The sequence below is a fragment of the Rattus rattus genome, chromosome 9 (assembly GCF_011064425.1).
Source record: "Rattus rattus isolate New Zealand chromosome 9, Rrattus_CSIRO_v1, whole genome shotgun sequence".
Taxonomy (NCBI): Eukaryota; Metazoa; Chordata; class Mammalia; order Rodentia; family Muridae; genus Rattus; species Rattus rattus.
In genome coordinates this window covers 3,013,301-3,030,848 of record NC_046162.1, presented here as the reverse complement: position 1 = coordinate 3,030,848, position 17,548 = coordinate 3,013,301, and the positions used below count along the sequence as shown (strand labels likewise).

At 51.1% G+C, this 17,548-nt stretch overlaps 1 protein-coding gene across 1 annotated transcript; it reads left to right on the top strand.

Annotated features, from left to right (window-relative positions):
• Window positions 1-11,740: 11,740 nt before the first annotated feature.
• On the top strand, window positions 11,741-17,364 carry LOC116908979 (mesothelin). The gene is made up of 16 exons (XM_032912449.1): window positions 11,741-11,935; window positions 12,284-12,327; window positions 12,633-12,679; window positions 12,985-13,105; window positions 13,659-13,744; window positions 14,041-14,170; window positions 14,265-14,458; window positions 14,687-14,777; window positions 14,852-14,951; window positions 15,198-15,376; window positions 15,583-15,738; window positions 15,824-15,966; window positions 16,044-16,171; window positions 16,457-16,551; window positions 16,882-17,068; window positions 17,139-17,364. Exons 1-16 carry the CDS (start codon window positions 11,848-11,850, stop codon window positions 17,225-17,227), a joined length of 1,878 nt encoding a protein of 625 aa, XP_032768340.1. The 5' UTR covers window positions 11,741-11,847; the 3' UTR covers window positions 17,228-17,364.
• The last annotated feature ends 184 nt before the right edge of the window (window positions 17,365-17,548 follow it).

The following is a 17,548-nucleotide window of genomic DNA, read 5'->3' as shown; positions in this document are numbered from 1 at the left end:
GTGTGTGTGTGTGTGTGTGTGTGTGTATCTGGGGCAAACATGGAGAATGTGTGGAGGTCAGAGGACAGCTTTAAAGAGTCTGGGGTTAAACTCGGGTTGACAGACTTGGTGGTGTGTGGTTTAACCCACTGGGTTTGGCTCTTTTTGTTTTTTTAATTTTTTTGTGTAGCCCAGGCTGGCCTTGAACTTGTGATCCTCCTGCCTCTGCCTCCTTCAGCAATTCCTACTGGCAAGCACCACCATAACCTGCTTTTTTTTTTTTTTTTAAATTAAAAAGCTTTTTTTTTTTTTTTTTAAAAGCCAGATGTGGTGACGAACATCTTTAATTGGGAGGCAGAGGCAGCTAGACCTCTGTGAGTTCAAGGCCAGCCTAGCCTGTATAGCAAGTGTGCGACCAGAACTACATAGGAAGACCCTATCTTGAAAACAACTGAAACAAAACAAAACGACCCAATTCTCCCCAGTCTTAGTAATGTAGTTGGAAAATAAATAATTGCGTATGTTTAAGGGACACATTGTGAGGTTGGTTTGTTTATTGTTTTTAAAGACAGGGTCTCTTTACTTAATCCTGGCTGTCCTGGAACTCACTCTGTAGACCAGGCCGGCCTTGAACACACAGAGATCCTCCTGCCTTTGTTTCCCCGAGTGCTGGGATTAAAGGTGTGCACCACTACACCTGGCCACAGCATGGTTTTTAATGTTCATTTACGTATTTCCCATTGAATGATATTTTTATTTTCTTTCTCTTTTTTTGATACAGGGCCCCTTTGTGTAGCTCTGGCTGTCCTGGAACTCCCTCTGTAGACCGGGCTGGCCTCAAATGCAGACATTCACCTGTTTCTACTTCCTGAGTGCTGGGATTAAAGGCATTTGCCACCAGACCTGGATTGAATAATATTTTAAAGATTTACTTTAAACTTTGGGTGTGTTCATGCTGTGGTTGTGGAGACCAGGGATGTTGGATAACCTGGAACCAGAGTTCCAGGTGAACCCCACGACGGCATGTCTGCTGAGAACCGAATTCAGGGCCTCTACAAGAATAATGTGCTTCCAACCACTGAAGCATCTCTCCAGTCCCGTGAATAGTATTTATAATGTAATAATAATAATAATACAATATACTATTATATAAATATAATAAATAGGTTTTATATGTGTATATATATAAAATAAGTAATATGATATATATATTATATATGAGCCTCCATACATATTTTGAACACACTTTAATGGATGGCTATCTGGCTGGAGAGATAGCTCGATGGTGGAGAGCACTCGGTGCACCAATGTGAGGCTTTGAGCTCATGTAAGGTCAGATCAATATGTGAACCTGCAACTCCAGTTCTCCTATGTCGAGGTGGGAGGTGGGGACAGGAGGAAGTTTATGGGCCACTGGTCTGGCGTATGAAGCTGCAAACCACAGTGAGACCCTCAGGCTGTCTTCCGGCGCCCACGTGCCTGCTACCGTTCACACGTGAGAACAGACATCACACACAAGACGAAGATGAGTGGGCAGATGCGTGGTGAGTGTAGGGGTTTGTGGGGCCAGTCTAGCATTGCAACGCCAGTCTGCAGTGTGTGCAGGCTAAGCTCACGGTCTGGCCCATCACCTCAGACACTAATCGTTCCCTGTGGTGAGAGCAGTTTCAGGCTTATCTGGCTGTCTTGAAATGTGTAGTTAACAGTTGTCAATCATAGTGACTCAGGGTGCTTACACACCCTTCCGAGTCATCCCTCCCCTCCCCGCTCTCTCCCCCAGACTCTTCCTAGTCAACCTGCCATAGATAAAGCAAACAGCTTGTGTTTCTTGAAATGAAATCGAATCCCCCTCTTCTCCTTCCTCCTTCCCTCCCTCCCCTAGGACCCAGGTTGGTCTTAAACTCCAGGGCGCAAGTAGTTTTCTTGTCTTAGTCTCCCAAGTAGCTGGCATCATGATAAGGACGTGGCATCAACTTACACCTAACAACTTAACATTTTTTAGGTTATTATTTTTAATTATGTGTCTGTGTGGGGTGTGGGCACACAAATCCAGGTGCTTGCTGAGGCCAGAGACACCGGATCTTCTGTAGTTGGGGCTGCAGGTGGTTATTGAGCCCTCTGACGCTGGTGCTGAGAGCCAAACTCTGGGGCTAGCGCTCTCTCTCTCTCTCTCTCTCTCTCTCTCTCTCTCTCTCTCTCTCTCTCTCTCTCTCTCCAAGGTTTCTCTGTGTAGCCTCCCATGTTCTTGGAACTCACTCTGTAGACCAGGCTGGCATCAAACTCAGAGATCCACCTCCCTCTGCCTTCCTAGTGCTGAGATTAAACGTGTGCACCACCATGGCCCGGCCTTAGACCGGAGACTTATGCAGAGTTCCCCACGTGGGCTGCGTGTGTCTAAGTGTGTGTGGTGCACTCAGAGCACGTACTCACTCTGCCTCAGCCAGCTGTGCCCTTCTCTACGTGCTGGGGAAGGAAGGTCTTCCATGTCTTTGAGACAGGGTCTCCTGTGTAGCCCAGACTGGGCTCAGACTCCCTGTCCTGCCTCTGCTTCCTGAGTCCAGAAATTACAGAAGTGGACTACGCCATCTCTGACCTTTAAGTCCCTGTCTTTATATTTAAACTCAGTCTCTCATTGACAGTGATAGGTTATTTCTCCACCGCCAGCGGAATGAGCCAATTCAAGCCACATTAGATTCTATTAAAGGCAGGTTTACTAGGAAGCTGCTCTCGGGTGGGTGAGTTCATTGGCCCCAAGGATTGAGGCCAGGGAAGTCACCACAGGGAAGGGGAGTGGGTAGGGGAGGGAAAGAGGGAGAGAGAGAGAGGACATATTGTCTGGATTATGTAGGGAAGAGACTCTGAGGGGAAGGGCAGCCCATCCCCTGTGCTGGAAAGTTCAGGGTTGGGAGTAGGATATGCCAGGTAGGGACTGAGGGATGTTGGGAAAACCTAGAGGCCAGGTCTGCTGCTTCAGCTTCTAGATTGGAATGTAGATTTTGTTTTTTAGTTTTTGATGATGAGGACCCAACCCATGTGCTTGAACATGCTAAACACACCCTTGACCACTGAACGACACCCTCAGCGCCAAATGTGCACAAGCGTTTGCCTGTGGGTGTGTTTGACGCGTACTGTGTTCTCCTGGCGTGAGCAGGGTGCAGAAAAAGGTGTTTCTACCCCTAGAATCGGGGATCTGAACAGCTGTGAACCACCATGTGGATGCTCAACTCTGAGCCCAGGTCCTCTGCAAGAACAGCAAGTGTTTCACGATACTCAGCCATCTTCAGTGTGTGTGTGTGTGTGTGTGTGTGTGTGTCCCCGCTTCTACACTTTTAAAAAGTTTAAAAAAATCAAAGAGGATTTGAGGACAATCTGGTCTACAAAGCAAGTCAAAGACAGCCAGGGCTATTTAATAGAGAAACCCTGTCTCCAAAAACAACAACAACAATAACAACAACAACAATTCAAAGAGGATACTTTTGGCGATGCATGAAAACTGTCTCTGAATGTCATTAATTGGCACACAGTTTGTCACTGAAGTTCTCTGACTCTGCTCCTACAGCCCTGGGATGGAACTGAAGGGACTGGCTTCCTGATGCCCGCTGCAGATGAGAGCAGCTGCAGAAACAGCCCAGGTTCCCACGGTGGCGTCTATGTTCTCTTATCACCAGGCCTCAGCATGTGTGAAGGGGAAGCTGGCTTTTTGGTGGATTGGAGCTGGCGGTGTCGGTCAGAAGTGGATGCTTGTCCGACATGCAGCAGGCCCCAGGGTCCGTGCACAACGACTCGAAACAAACAAAAATCAGATGGTGAAGCACTGCGTTTAGGGTGTAATTCCAAGACAGCTGCTCGCATCACAGGAAATGTTCCCACTCAGCCGGAAGCCAGTCAGAAAAATTAGAACGTTTAAAAATAGAACATATTATCATAGCAGAATATCATCTCAAAGAGAAAGAAAAATAAAAAGGAGAAAATGAGGCCACAACCCGATGACATTCGTTTCTAAATCAGGCAAGAAAAGTTACATTGCAGCATCAGAGGAAGTGAAGTCAGAAGTGGTTTTGTTTACGAATATTTATGTAAGAACAGCTGTTCTGAGGGAGAAGGATGTTGGGACCAATTTCAGTAGTTAGTTCTAGGGAGCTAGGAAGCTGACTCGGGGAAGAAGGCTCATGATACAGGATTTGCACCTGAGCTCATCTCCGGACTCCATGTAATCCCAGCACTGGGCAGGCAGAGACAACAGCCAGCCGAGCCAGTGAGCTCCGATCAGCGAGAAAACCTGTCTCAAAAGGGGGGAGGGGCACCAAGCCTGACGACCTGAATTCAACCCCTGGGATCTCAAGGCCAAAGGTGAAAGAGATCTCAGGAGTTGTCCTCTCCTACATGTGTGCTGCAAGAATGCACGTACACCACACACACACACACACACATGCACACGCACACACAGATACACACAATCATGCATATGCACATGCACACGCGCACACACAGAGATACACACACAGGCACACACACAGATACACACACAGACACATGCATAAGCACACACACACACAGTACACGCACGCACACAGATACACACACAGATACATACGCACATGCATACGCACATGCACACGCACACACACAGAGATGCACACACACACGCACAGACACATGCACACGCACACATAGGCACACACACACAGAGGCACACAGACAGACACACCCCCACACACACGCCCGCATGCACACAAAGGAAGTTAATTTTTTTCTTTTCTTTCTTTTTTTCTGAGCTGGGGACCGAACCCAGGGCCTTGCGCTTGCTAGGCAAGCGCTCTACCACTGAGCTAAATCCCCAACCCCAAAGAAAGTTAATTTTAAAAACTCAGCCAGGCAGTCTGATCTGCAAAGCAGTTCCAGACTAACCAGAGCTTCTAAGCGATCTCTTGTCTCAAAACAAGGCAAAACCAAAACCAAAGACGGCCATGATAGTGAAAGTCTTTAATTTCGGGCAGAGGCAGGTGGATCTCTGTGAGTTCAAGACCAGCCTGTTCTACAAAGTGAGTTCCAAGATAGCCAAGGCTGTTACACAGAGAAACCCTGGCAACAAAACAAAACACCTCACCCTCAAAAAAAAAAAAAAAAAAAGCAAAAAACAAAAAACAAAAAAACAAAACCCACCCATCTGCCCATCTGCCTACCCCCTCCCCAACCAACCAACCAACCAAACAAACAAACAAAAAATCAAGGTGGATGGCACTTGAGGTACTGCCCCTTAGGTTGTCTTCTGGTACCCACATAGCTACACATATATATAAATACAGAGGACTCCGGAGCTGAAATCTGAGGGTCACAAGTTCAAGGCTAGTCTGGGCTAAAATGAGACAGCGCTTCCAGAAACAAAAAAGAAACAAAGAAACAAAGACAAAGTAAGCCGAAGCAAGAGATTTCGAGTGATTTTTCTTGGCTCATAGGAATCCACAGATGTCAAGAGACCTGCAGCCCGTTTACCGGAGATGTCATTGTCTCTAAGCTGAGGTGGGAGGTGACAGGGAGTCTGAAGAGTGACACTGTAGGCAAGAACATTCCCAGGGTTATGAGAACTGATTCAGTGGAACTTGAGAGGGGTCTGGGCTGCTGTGTTTCAGGCGATGTTGGGAAAAAAAAACTGTGTAGGGAGAGAAAAAAAACTGAGGGAGACCAGTCCACCAGGCTGGGAATTGGGAAGTGTTCGCCAGGTGCCCTTTAGTTTCTTCATGCGTTATTTTGCAACAAATTCCCTTTGAGGGCTGTTCCAGTGCATTGTTGAAGTCCACTGTGCATTCCGGTGCCTTCATCAGTTGTGCGATCTTTTGTCAGAAGTAGATACTCAGCAATAGCCTGCCTTGCCCTCCCAGGGAGCGGTCAGCTGCCTCACAATGGGCCAGGTGTGCCAGGTGTGCCTTGGTTCTGCCACCAAGAGCAGGGGACTCTCCAAACAGGAAGGAGCTCTGTTATCTGACACTGACTGGCCTTGGGTATCAATAACTTCAACATCAATGTTTCTTTTCTTTCTACGTCTTTAGGCTGGTGCTAAACTCATGGCCATCCTCCTGCCTCCTGCTTCCTGGGGCTAGGATTACAAGTGAGAGCCACCACACCCATCTTACAATGTTCTTTAATGAGGTTAACATGAAATTACAAGGGGAAGCTAGCTGGACCTCCATGAGAAGTAGGGACTATGTTGTGAGAATTCCTTCTCCAGGGTGATGTAAAGTCTCCATCCCTTTCTGAGACGGTCCCAACCACAAACCAAAGGGCCACCATTCTATCCATACACTTCAGGAACCAGAACCATGAGTTTATTAGGCTTGCACCCGCGCATGGGCACACGTGCATGGGCACACGTGCGCTCACACACATACACACACACACACACCATCATCATCCTCTCTCTCTCCTTTCTCTTTTCCTTCCTTCCCTTCCTTGCCTTCCTTTCTGTCTGTCTGTCTCTCTTTCTTCCTTTCTTTCTTTTAACCCCACTGCCAGACAGGGTTTCTCTGTATAGCCCTGGCTGACCTGTAATTTGCTCTGTAGACCAGGCTGGTCTCGAACTTGGGGATCTACCTGCCTCTGCCTCCTAAGTGCTGGAACAGTTTTATTCAGTTTCTCAAAGGGTATGGATGATAGGTTAGGGCAGGAGTGTGGTGACCTTAGAGCAGCAGAATTGGAGGGTCTACACCGATATTTACCTCCACCTCCCCGTTAACCTTCCATAGCCTGCATTACTCCGAGGACACATGCAGTTAGGGCAGAATTGTGTGCAAGTGGAGAGCAGCTGGATGCATAGGTGAAAGTCCAGTGACATTTCTCACACTCTTCTTCTCTGAGGGAATGTCATAAGCCTGATTAGGATGGCTGTTTGCAAGCAGGCACAGCTAATCTGATGAAGAGAGCAGATATTTTATTACTTAGAGGTGGTCTACAATGCCATAGAAACGTGTACCGGGGAAGTCTGCACTGTGGGAGCATGTGCCTTGGAAACAGTTACCGTGGAAGCAGACGCTGCAGGTAACATCATTTCAGCAACTAATGTTGGAATTGCATTCCATCCTGTATAGTCACGGTTGCATTAGTGACTCCCATCCCATGCACACTACTGGCAGGTGTCTCATTTAGGCTCAAACCAGTTCTTTAAAGCAAACGCAAAAGGGTATTTTCACGTTTCAAAGCCCATTCACCAACAGAAACCTGGAAGAGGTGCGCCCAAGTGATGAAGCCCGCAGTCACAGATCAGCAAGAACAAATGGGACATGCGTAAAACATTTCAACGACAAGAAGCAAAACGTCCTTATCATTAAGACATGTGTTTATTGCTGTACATATGTGTGCCAGCATGTGTATGCCATCTTCCGGAATCAGGTCTCCTTCTCCACCATGCGATCCTGAGGATTGAACGCTAGTCACCAGGTCTGGTGACAGATGCCTTTACCCAAGGGGTCATCTCCTTGGCTTAGGTGACAATAATTTTGACATCAAGGAATACTTGGTAATCTCAACACTTAAGAGGCAGAGGCTGGAGAATCAGAAGTTCAAGGTCGGGGTTGGGGATTTAGCTCAGTGGTAGAGCGCTTGCCTAGCAAGCACAAGGCCCTGGGTTCGGTTCCCAGCTCTGGAAAAAAAAAAAAAGAAGTTCAAGGTCATCTCTGGCTATCCATCAGACTTGAGGCCAGTATGGGTTACCTGAGGTCCTGCCTCAAAAAATACAAACAAGGAGCCAGGTGTGATTAAGTCCACCTTTAGTCCCACACTTGGGAGGCCGAGGAAGGCAGACCTCTGTGGGTTTGAGGCCAGTCTGGTCTAAAGAGTGAGTTCCAGGCCAGCCAAGGCTCTATCAGACCGTGTCAGCAAGGTGGCCTCATCAGGTAAAGGTTTGATGCCTGACAACCTGAGTGTGATCCTCGGGCCCCACCTGGCTGGAGGAGAGAACTGACTCCTAAACGTGGCTGTAATTTTAGAAGATCAAAACAAAGTAAAACAACCGATGTGATAATGATCACATTTTGGAGTTTCTCGATAAAACGTACGGTCGTTACTTCCCACGTTATTATCCATGTTTGTTCTGCCTGGCATCTTTTAGTCGTTACGTCTCTGTTGATTTTGTAAACTGACCCTTCTACCTGGCAGCCTTGTTGAATTCTGGAAAGATTAGGGTTGGGTCCAACTGTGCAGAATAGAAATCTACTCATGGAAAAAGGTCAGAGATGGGAGCTGTGTAAACTCAGTTCTGCAAACGGAAGGTTTCTGTAGGTAGGTGTGTGTGTGTGTGTGTGTGTGTGTGTGGGTGTGTGTGTGTGTTCTGGGGGAACCCAGGGCCTCCTGTGAGCATGCTGCACCACTGGGCCACTGTCTAGTTCTTTGCGTAGATACTAAAAGCAGGGACGGACTCTATGCTGGGAATTGGAATTACTAACTATTGGAAGAGTTAGAGGGAAAATGAGATCTTTTAGTTTGAAGGTCACTCCACTAAGTGGGGACTAAAGGCTGAGAAGCACACTGTGGCATTTATGGTAGCTTTGCCTCTGGATGCCCACCAGGGTTAGGTGGGTTGAGTCATCTCCACATCGTGAGCCAGTGGCTCTGACCCAGCCTCAGGTCTGTGTTTCGAAGCCCCCTCACCTGCCCACTGCTTGCCCACTGTGGTATCCACAGCAGGGCTTGCATCTGGAAGCATCTTAAAGGATTCTGTGGCCTGGCTGTGTTCAGCATCCTGCTCCTAGAGATGAGTGGACCTACTACTGAGAGGCCATGCTCTGTCTTGCCCGGTAGCTCTGGCATACGCTATCTCAGTGTTGTCCCCCCTGGAAAATAAACAGTAAGAAGGAAGCCCAAGTCTGATTCTCCCCCGACTCCCCAAGATGAGGGCCAAGAGCAGCCCTGTTCCGAGAGCAGTCCTCTTCCCCCATGTGGCTCATGCCTGGCTTAAGGCCCGCCTGTAGCTCTGTACAGGATCCCCACCCACCCATTCTCAGGGCATGAGAAGTCTCCCTCCCAGATGCCTGGAACGGCACTCATTTGTTCTTGGGACATCCAGAGAGGTCGAACCATCTGTCTACACCTACTTCCTAGATGAAAAAACTGAGTCAGAGGAGACCAGATTATTAGTATTTTCCATGGAGAGAGCCAGCCGCTGGGGAGCTGGGGGAGGGAGCGGGCTGCAGTGGGTGCGGGGACTCCACACTCAGGCAAACTGAACTATAGACAAAGATAAAAGTCAGCCGTCTCCCACCTGGTCAGCGGCTCTCCCCTCTCGCTGTACACAGACCATCGGCATCTGCCAGGAATGTAGACTGCTCCACACCCTGTTGCCCCCGCACACCCCACCATGCTCTGCCTGGCTCCACTACAACCCTTGGAGACCTGGACAAGGGGCTCCCCACACGTTCTCTTCCTCCAGCACCCAAGTCTTGAGCCTGCAATGGTGCCGGATTGACTGCACCTTTGTGGCAGCAGCCAAAGCTGTCCCCATCCAGGCTTTTTCCTAGGGTGCTGGGGTGAGACATGAAAGGAACTCCAGAGTGAGGGTCGGGGGGCACATAAGTCACATGGGGGACACAGGGTCGCCAGGTAGTACAAACAAGTCTCCTGTGAGTGACTCCTGGTCCACTTCCCATTAGGACGGCCTGGTGCTGGTTACCCGTGGGATTGGAAACTCCAGTTCAGCTGGGGATTCTCATAACTGGTGCCAGGGACTTTCCTGGGGTCCGTACTTCCTAGAACCACGCTCAGGGTCCTCGTCAAGGGGCTCACAATGGTCTTCTGGGGGTCAAAGTGACAGGAGAACCTCTGCTAACTTAGAGGTCAGTAGTTACTCATATCCAAAGTGCACGGTGGGTAGTGTGAATCTTCATCTCCGTCAGTGCCTCTTGGCACCTCTGGCCCAGCTGGCCAAGGGTCAAGACAAGCACAGCCCAGGTTCTGAGAACTGCCTACCATGGGTGTTCCTCCCAGCCGCACCAAGGTGGGTGGCAAGGACTCACTTCCCCTTCTGCTCCTCACATGCTGGGTAACCCTAGCTGGCCTCAAGATATCTCTGGGCTTAAGGCAGAACCAGGTGGCCCCTGGGTTGACAACGCATCCCTGGTTTTTGATCCCACCCACCCTCACCCAAGCCTGAACTTTGTAAGGAATGTGGTCTGACTTCATTTCCCATCACTCAGGGCTAGCCCTGGACTAGGCTGGGGGGAGGCCGTGCACGCGGCTGTAGACACAGCGCCAGGCAAAGAAGCAGAGAGAGGCTGTGATTTTTTTTTCTTTTTTTTTTTTTTTTTTTTTTTCGGAGCTGGGGACTGAACCTAGGGGCCTTGTGCTTGCTAGGCAAGCGCTCTACCACTGAACCAAATCCCCAACCCCTGAGGCTGTGATTTTCTTACTGTGACCCTTCACCCTAGCTGGAGGGAGCAGGAGGGAGAATGCCCACCTCACCTCGCACTCCATGCTGGGGAGCTTGTAGTCTGCTCAGAGCCACCTGGAGAATAAGGGACAATGTGGCCTGGCCATAAGGAAAAGCCAGTCAGCTCTCTCCATGGCTGGGCCCATTTTAGAGTCCTAGACAGGACCATCGAGGCCTGGCATACAGTTGGCGCTCAGCAGGTGTGCAAGCGATAAGTGACACTGGATGCTGATTGTGCTGATCCTAGGTGATAAGGGGTGGGGTGCATCTAAACCACTCTCCTGTGTTCCTCCAGCTCCAGGGACCCCATTCCACAATGCTGATGGAACCATTGTGGGATTTTCTGTTTCACACTGAGATGCGTCTTTAGTCCCAGGTGAATGGGCACCAGAATCTCGAATTCTATGTAACTGTAAGACAGTGGCTCCCATCTGCATCTCTTAAGAAGTGGGTGTGAAAGATGCAGATTCCAGGGCCTGAGGCTGCCTGTAGAGGCCAGGCTCTTCTGCCGCTCCCACTAGGGCTTGGTTCACACAAGGCTGGCTGCAGGCTGCATAGTCTCCTAGGTTGAGGGGAGACACTGAGACTGGTTTCTTACTGGGCTCACCTACCCCACACATCATCTCCTGGTCCGCAGCCTGCTCTGCCTGCTCTGGGGCTTCTTAGCCTCCTAGCCTGTGGGGTCCGGGGTTCCCTAGACAATCCTTACTGCTGGGTTGTCCAGGTAGCTCCATACATGGGGGAAATAAGAAGCCCATATTCTGAGCAGGGGTGGGGCAAAGTCAGCTAGAATACAGTCCCACACACGTTCAGGAGGACGATTCTCAAAGGAACAGCTCCTCACCCACGCTGTCCACAGAACCCCTGAACCCCACCCCAGAGGGGACAATGGATCATCTGGTACCCATTTATTTACTGGTTCTCCTGATCATGTCAGAACTTGAAAAGCTCTCAGAGAAGCCATGTCACCCAAAGGGACTGACACGGAAGAGACATCACCTCTCTCCACAGTGTGGTCAGCCTGACGGGGTCTTGTGTTTGTGCAAGTCACAGATACCTTCAGCCCCATGCCTCAGGGCCAAGGGTGGACCAGCGTAAGCCCCAGCAAGAACCACTCAGTGCCCCTGGTACAAACAGGGAACCAGTAACAACCTGAGCAGGGGACAGCCCTGCCTCTTTGTCCTATTCTTCAAGTTCTGCCCTGTGGGGGATGGAGGGTGAGCTCAGCTGCCCACTGGGCTTCATAGCAGAGGCACCTAGCTGACTCAGACCCAGGGCCCCTCCCTGTAGGAGGGCTGGTTCTCCTAGGGGCGGGCCCCTGCAAGCAAGCGGTCAGTGTGGGGAGTCTGCCCGGTAGACACTACTGCCAACAGGCCCCTCACTGTGTCCAAACAGTGGTGTGAGTTGAGGGGTGAGACAGGTGGGGACCTCAGAACCATTGTTATCCACAGACCATGGCCTTGCCAACAGCCCAACCCCTGCTGGGGTCCTGTGGAAGCCCCATCTGCAGCCGCAGCTTTCTACTGCTTCTCCTTAGTCTTGGTGAGTATGGAGTGGGCTGATCTCCAGGGAGAGGTAAGGAAACCCAGGGCCTTCATGAGTTGGGACCTTGGATGAGGCTCTACCTGCCCTTGGCTTTCTCCTTGGGCCGTGTCGCCGCTAGGTGTCTTGAGTTCCAGGAGGGTTAGGGACTGAGAACAATGAAAGGCCTAGAAAGTGAGGACACTCCTAGTGGGAAAGATCCCTGGGCCTACGGAGTGTAGGTCATATGACACAAAGAGGGTGCAGGGGCCTTAGCTCTCTCTATACCCAGTGGGGTATGCAGAGGGCTGGGCCAGAGAGCAGTTTTGCCCCAGCCTCTCTTTCAACTTTGTACCTTCTGGCCCACAGGGTGGTTGCCACTTCTGCAGACCCAGACTACAAGGACAAGCCAGGTGAGGTCTTGGGGCTGCAGGGTGATGTACCTTTCACATGAATACATACCATTGCTTGGTGTCGGTTTTCAAAGAGGCTGTGGGGAAAAGTGTCTCTGAGCCCAGAGAGTAGCAGGATCCTGGCTGTAGCTGAATCCCGAAAGGAACTGAGTTAGGAAGCAGTGGGGCCCTTGGGAGTTAAGTCCCCTGCCCCAGAAGTAGCCAGACTCAGGCAGTACCTGGGCCTTGAAACAGTTGAGACCAAGCTCTTGGGTAAAGAAGTACCTATCTGCTTGGGAAATGTCAGCCAGGCCTTGTCCCCCTAGGAGGCCGCACTTCTCCATGCTGTGACCGGCACCGTTGACTTTGCCAGGTGGGTTCAGAGCTTTGGGGGCGTTCAGGAGCCCTTGTGGGCTGAGTGAGCAGGTGCCAGACATCCAGGTTCCCAAACTTTCATTCCTCAAGGTCTTGAGTGATCTTTCTACCCACTCCCTCCCGACCTGGCTGGATCAGAGTTAGGGGAACGACTGTGTTCCAGGGCACAAGCACCTTGTCCTCCAGGCTATCACTTGTCCCAAAGAGGGTCACAAGAAGTCCAGGCTTCTGAAGGGAGGACACTTTGGACAGGGAAGTACTTCTAGAGGGACAGTGGGTTCAGACTCCCAGCCCTGTCCCCAGTCTTCCCACAGGCCTCTTTCTTGGCCTCACGTGTGATGAGGTATCTGGCCTAAGCATGGGACACGCCAAGGAGCTGGCTATGGCTGTGAAACAGAAGAATATCGTGCTCCAAGTACATCAGGTCAGTCCCCTACTATGGTCCTTGGATGGTATGAGGGAGAAACACTGCGACTAGGAAGTTGGTGACCAGTTTGTAGAATACCACTGCTCATCTTCATGCCAACTCAGGGTCTGGTCCTGGCTAGTGGCTCCCCTCAGAGCTCCTCATGCTGCCTGAGCTGACCACTAGCTTGTGTATCTACTGGGGGCTCAGCTCTCTGGGGGTCTGAATGCCTTTCTTCTGGGCCTGCTATCCCAAGTCTGAGCTGATCTTGCTGTCCCTCTCCTGGAGACTTTGCATTGTCTTTCAAGGCTCTGTCCTCAAAATATGGTCAATGGTGGCATTGACTCAGGATGGGGAGAGGGAGGCCAGTATGATGAGCGTCTATGGATTCCAGATCAAGACAGACCTGTCCCTGGCTCTTGAGGCAAAGGGACGTTCATGCTATAGTCTATGAACAGAGCCAGGGGACAGCCTGTGGCATGTAGGGTGGAATGGAACTGGGGTGCCCCAGGCCATCCTTGAGAGCTGTGGCCTAGAACATTCTAAGCTGCATGTCCTGGTCTTCCGGCAGCTGCGCTGTCTGGCCCGTCGCCTCCCTAAGCACCTCACCAACGAAGAACTGGATGTTCTCCCACTGGACCTGCTGCTCTTCCTCAAGTAGGCCTCAAGCTGAGGACTTGGTCTCATCCTCCCATTGTCTAACCCTGGACTACAATGTGCAGTGACTGGGTGGTTTTGTCAGGGAGGCATTTAATGGAGTGCTCTGTGTGTGTGTGTGTGTGTGTGTGTGTGTGTGTGTGTCTGTCTGTCCATCTGTCTGTCTGTCTCTGTGGGTTTGTCTATGTGTGTGTCTGTCTGTCTCTGTCTGTGTCTCCGTATTTGTCTATGTGTGTGTGTGTCTGTCTGTGTGTCTGTACACTTACACAGTAATCAGCATACCCCCCTCTCCATAGCCCAGCCATGTTTCCAGGGCAACAGGCTTGTGCCCACTTCTTCTCCCTCATCTCTAAAGCCAATGTAAATGTGCTCCCACGGAGATCTCTGGAGCGCCAGAGGCTGCTGACCGGGGCTCTGAAATGCCAGGTCTGGAATGGTATCATCTACTAGAGGTAGACAAAGCACAAAGGGGGGGCTTGGTTGTTCCCCTAAGGTGCTGAAGCTGGCTGTGTGTGCGCAGGGTGTGTATGGATTTCAAGTGAGTGAGACGGATGCACGGGCTCTCGGAGGCCTGGCCTGTGACCTGCCTGGGGAATTCGTGGCCAAATCTTCGGAAGTCCTCCTCCCCTGGCTGGCAAGATGCGGAGGACCCCTGGACCAAGGCCAGGCAAAGGCTGTCAGGGAGGTTCTGAGGAGTGGAAGAGCCCCCTATGGGTGAGTAGGAGTGGCTTAGCATATAGGCAACTACACGTGAGGTTATTCATAACCAGACTGGGCTTCCTAGGGCCAGGTCTCCCCTGCTGTATTCTGTCAGGTCTTGTTCCCTAGGAGGTTGCACTCCTGACCTCTCAGCAGAGGTATTGTATGTCCCAGCTCCTGTCTCCTGGTGTCTGTCTGGGGCCATGTTCTTGGTCTCTGAGCCGTGTCCTTGTTTTTCGGCAGTCCCCCATCGACGTGGTCAGTCTCCACCCTAGATGCCCTGCAGGGCTTGCTGGCAGTGTTGGATGAGTCCATTGTCCACGGCATCCCCAAGGTAAGGTCCTGATACCCAGCCTGGCTTTGAGGCTGCTAGGCCTTGAGACTCAACCTACCACCCCCCATCCTTAGGATGTCATCACTGAATGGCTGCAACACACCTCCAGAGAGCCCTCCAGGCTGGGGTCTAAGCTGACTGTCACACGCCCAAGGTTCCGGCGGGACACAGAACGTGAGCCCAGAGCCATGTTTGTTGGGTAGCAGACGGAGATGGGACAAGTAGGGACAAGGGGTCTAGCACTGCAGCATTCCGTTTACTCCTACCAGTGGCCCTTTCTTGTCTCCTCGGCTCGGTCAGTCATAACTTCACGGGGCGAATAGGACTGCCGTCAGTGGGTAAACTGAGGCCAATGTGTCATAGCAGGTGTGGGAGGAGAGAGAGTTGAGAGGGGCCTCTGACTCTTGCCTATCCCTGCAGAGAAAGCCTGCCCTCCAGGGAAGGAGCCTAACGTGGTGGATGAAAACCTCATCTTCTACCAGAATTGGGAGCTGGAGGCTTGTGTTGATGGTACCCTGCTGGCCGGCCAGATGGACCTTGTGAATGAAATTCCCTTCACCTACGAGCAGCTCAGCATCTTCAAGCACAAACTGGACAAGGTAATTCTTTTTTTTTTTTTTTTTTTTTTTTTTTTTTTTTTTTTTCGGAGCTGGGGACCCAACCCAGGGCCTTGTGCTTCCTAGGCAAGCGCTCTACCACTGAGCTAAATCCCCAACCGCCGACAAGGTAATTCTTAATGGGCTCCCGTGTGCCTGCGGGATCCAGGACTACGGCTCCAGGAGTTACTCTGCCCCTTCTTCCATAGACCTACCCACAAGGCTATCCCGAGTCCCTGATCAAGCAGCTGGGCCACTTCTTCAGATATGTTAGCCCTGAGGACATCCGCCAGTGGAATGTGACCTCACCAGACACAGTGAATACTCTGCTTAAAGTCAGCAAAGGACAAAAGATGGATGCTCAGGTAACATCTACCCCATGAGGCATGTGGCCTGATGGGGGATGCACCTTTCCCTGCTCCAAGGTGCCTCAGTAGCTTCTTCCCACAGGTGATTGCCTTGGTCGCCTGCTATCTTCGGGGAGGAGGCAAGCTGGACGAGGACATAGTAAAAGCCCTGGACAACATCCCCTTAAGTTACCTATGTGACTTCAGCCCCCAGGATCTGCACGCTATACCCTCCAGTGTTATGTGGTGAGTTCAGGTGCCTGCAGGGCTGAGCGGATATTCAGAGCTTCCTAATCTTCGACATGTCCTACGATGTCCCCCAGGCTGGTTGGGCTCCATGACCTGAACAAGTGCAGCCAGAGGCATCTGGGTATCCTCTATCAGAAGGCCTGCTCAGCCTTCCAGAACGTGAGCGGGCTGGAATACTTTGAGAAAATCAGGACATTTCTGGGTGAGTCAAGGCACACACTAGGGGTAGCTACCACAGGACCCCTGCAGACCCCACAGTCATATGCCAAGTTCTGTCCTCTCCCTGCCCCACGTCTGGGCATATGTGGGATCTGACTCTGATGACTTTGGCTCTCCAACCCCTTCTGGCCCCAGTGGTCCAATGGTTGCTGAGCAGGTCTTGGGCATTGCCTCGGAAGAAGATGATCTCTGAGAAATTGAGTGTGCTGGTCAAGACTGGGACTGTGTGGTGCTGTGGGTTTTCAAACTGAGTCCTCAACATCTGCAGGTGGGGCCTCCAGGGAGGACCTGCGGGTCCTCAGCCAGCACAATGTGAGTATGGACATAGCCACTTTCAAGAAGCTGCAGGTGGATGCCCTGGTGGTAAGTAGAGGTGGGAACTATAGAGTCACCAGGCTTCCTGAGGAGAAGGGCTTGGGAGTTGGTGGGGTCCTTACCTTTTGTCAGGTAGAGCTTCATGAGGGCCTCGTGTGTGAAGCAGGGGTATAGGAGGGACAAAAGACAGGACTTCATGAGGACAGGTTGGACCTTGTGAGGGGGGAATTTGGACAGGCTCTGCTGGAAGATGTATGACCTCCTGAAGGGCCCCTTGTTTATAGGGGTTGAGGTATTGTGGGCTGTGGCTTACTCTCAGTGGACCCTCCAACCTTCTCGGGGCCCAGAGACTCTGATGGCTGCCCTGTGCTCTGACAGGGGCTGAGTGTGGCTGAGGTACAGAAACTTCTAGGGCCACACATTGGAGACCTGAAGACTGAGGAGGATAAAAGCCCTGTCCGGGACTGGCTCTTTCGACAGCAGCAGAAAGACCTGGACAGTCTGGGTTTGGGACTTCAGGGTGGCATCCCCAATGGCTACCTGATCCTAGACTTCAATGTCCGAGGTGAGCTGGGCTGCCTATGGGCAGAGCTGGGGGTGGAATTGGGAATCTGAGTGGCCTCTTCTCTTTGCAGAGGCCTTCTCCAGTGGAGCCCCACTCGTTGGGCCAGGATTTGTGTTTGCATGGATTCCAGCTCTGCTCTCAGCTTTAAGACTGAGCTGAGACCACCACTCCTAAGGCTCCTGGTCCCAGCTCTATTGTCGAGCCCCATCTTGACCAGGAGGGGATACCAGGGGTCATTGCCAAAGTTTGAGGATTCTTGAACCCAATAAACAGTGGCATGTGCCCCCTTGAGATGTCCTGCAGTGTTCCCAAGCCGAGAGAATGACTTTGGAGTTTCTTGTGATCACATAAATACAGTTCTCCATGTTCATCCTCCCCATCCACTAACTTAGAAAGAGGAATGAAATATGGTAACCCCCCTCCCCAGGCAGGCAGTAGTAGCTATTCAAGGCCTTCCTGGTAGGATTGCTGACGTCTTCC

What these genes read in the sequence shown, in the direction of transcription:
- LOC116908979 (XM_032912449.1), top strand. Translation starts at nt 11,848, where the DNA reads ATGGCCTTGCCAACAGCCCAACCCCTGCTGGGGTCCTGTGGAAGCCCC. An exon ending in TCAAGCACAAACTGGACAAG is followed by an intron (nt 15,377 to 15,582) that starts GTAATTCTTTTT and finishes CTTCTTCCATAG; the next exon opens with ACCTACCCACAAGGCTATCC. An exon ending in GACAAAAGATGGATGCTCAG is followed by an intron (nt 15,739 to 15,823) that starts GTAACATCTACC and finishes TTCTTCCCACAG; the next exon opens with GTGATTGCCTTGGTCGCCTG.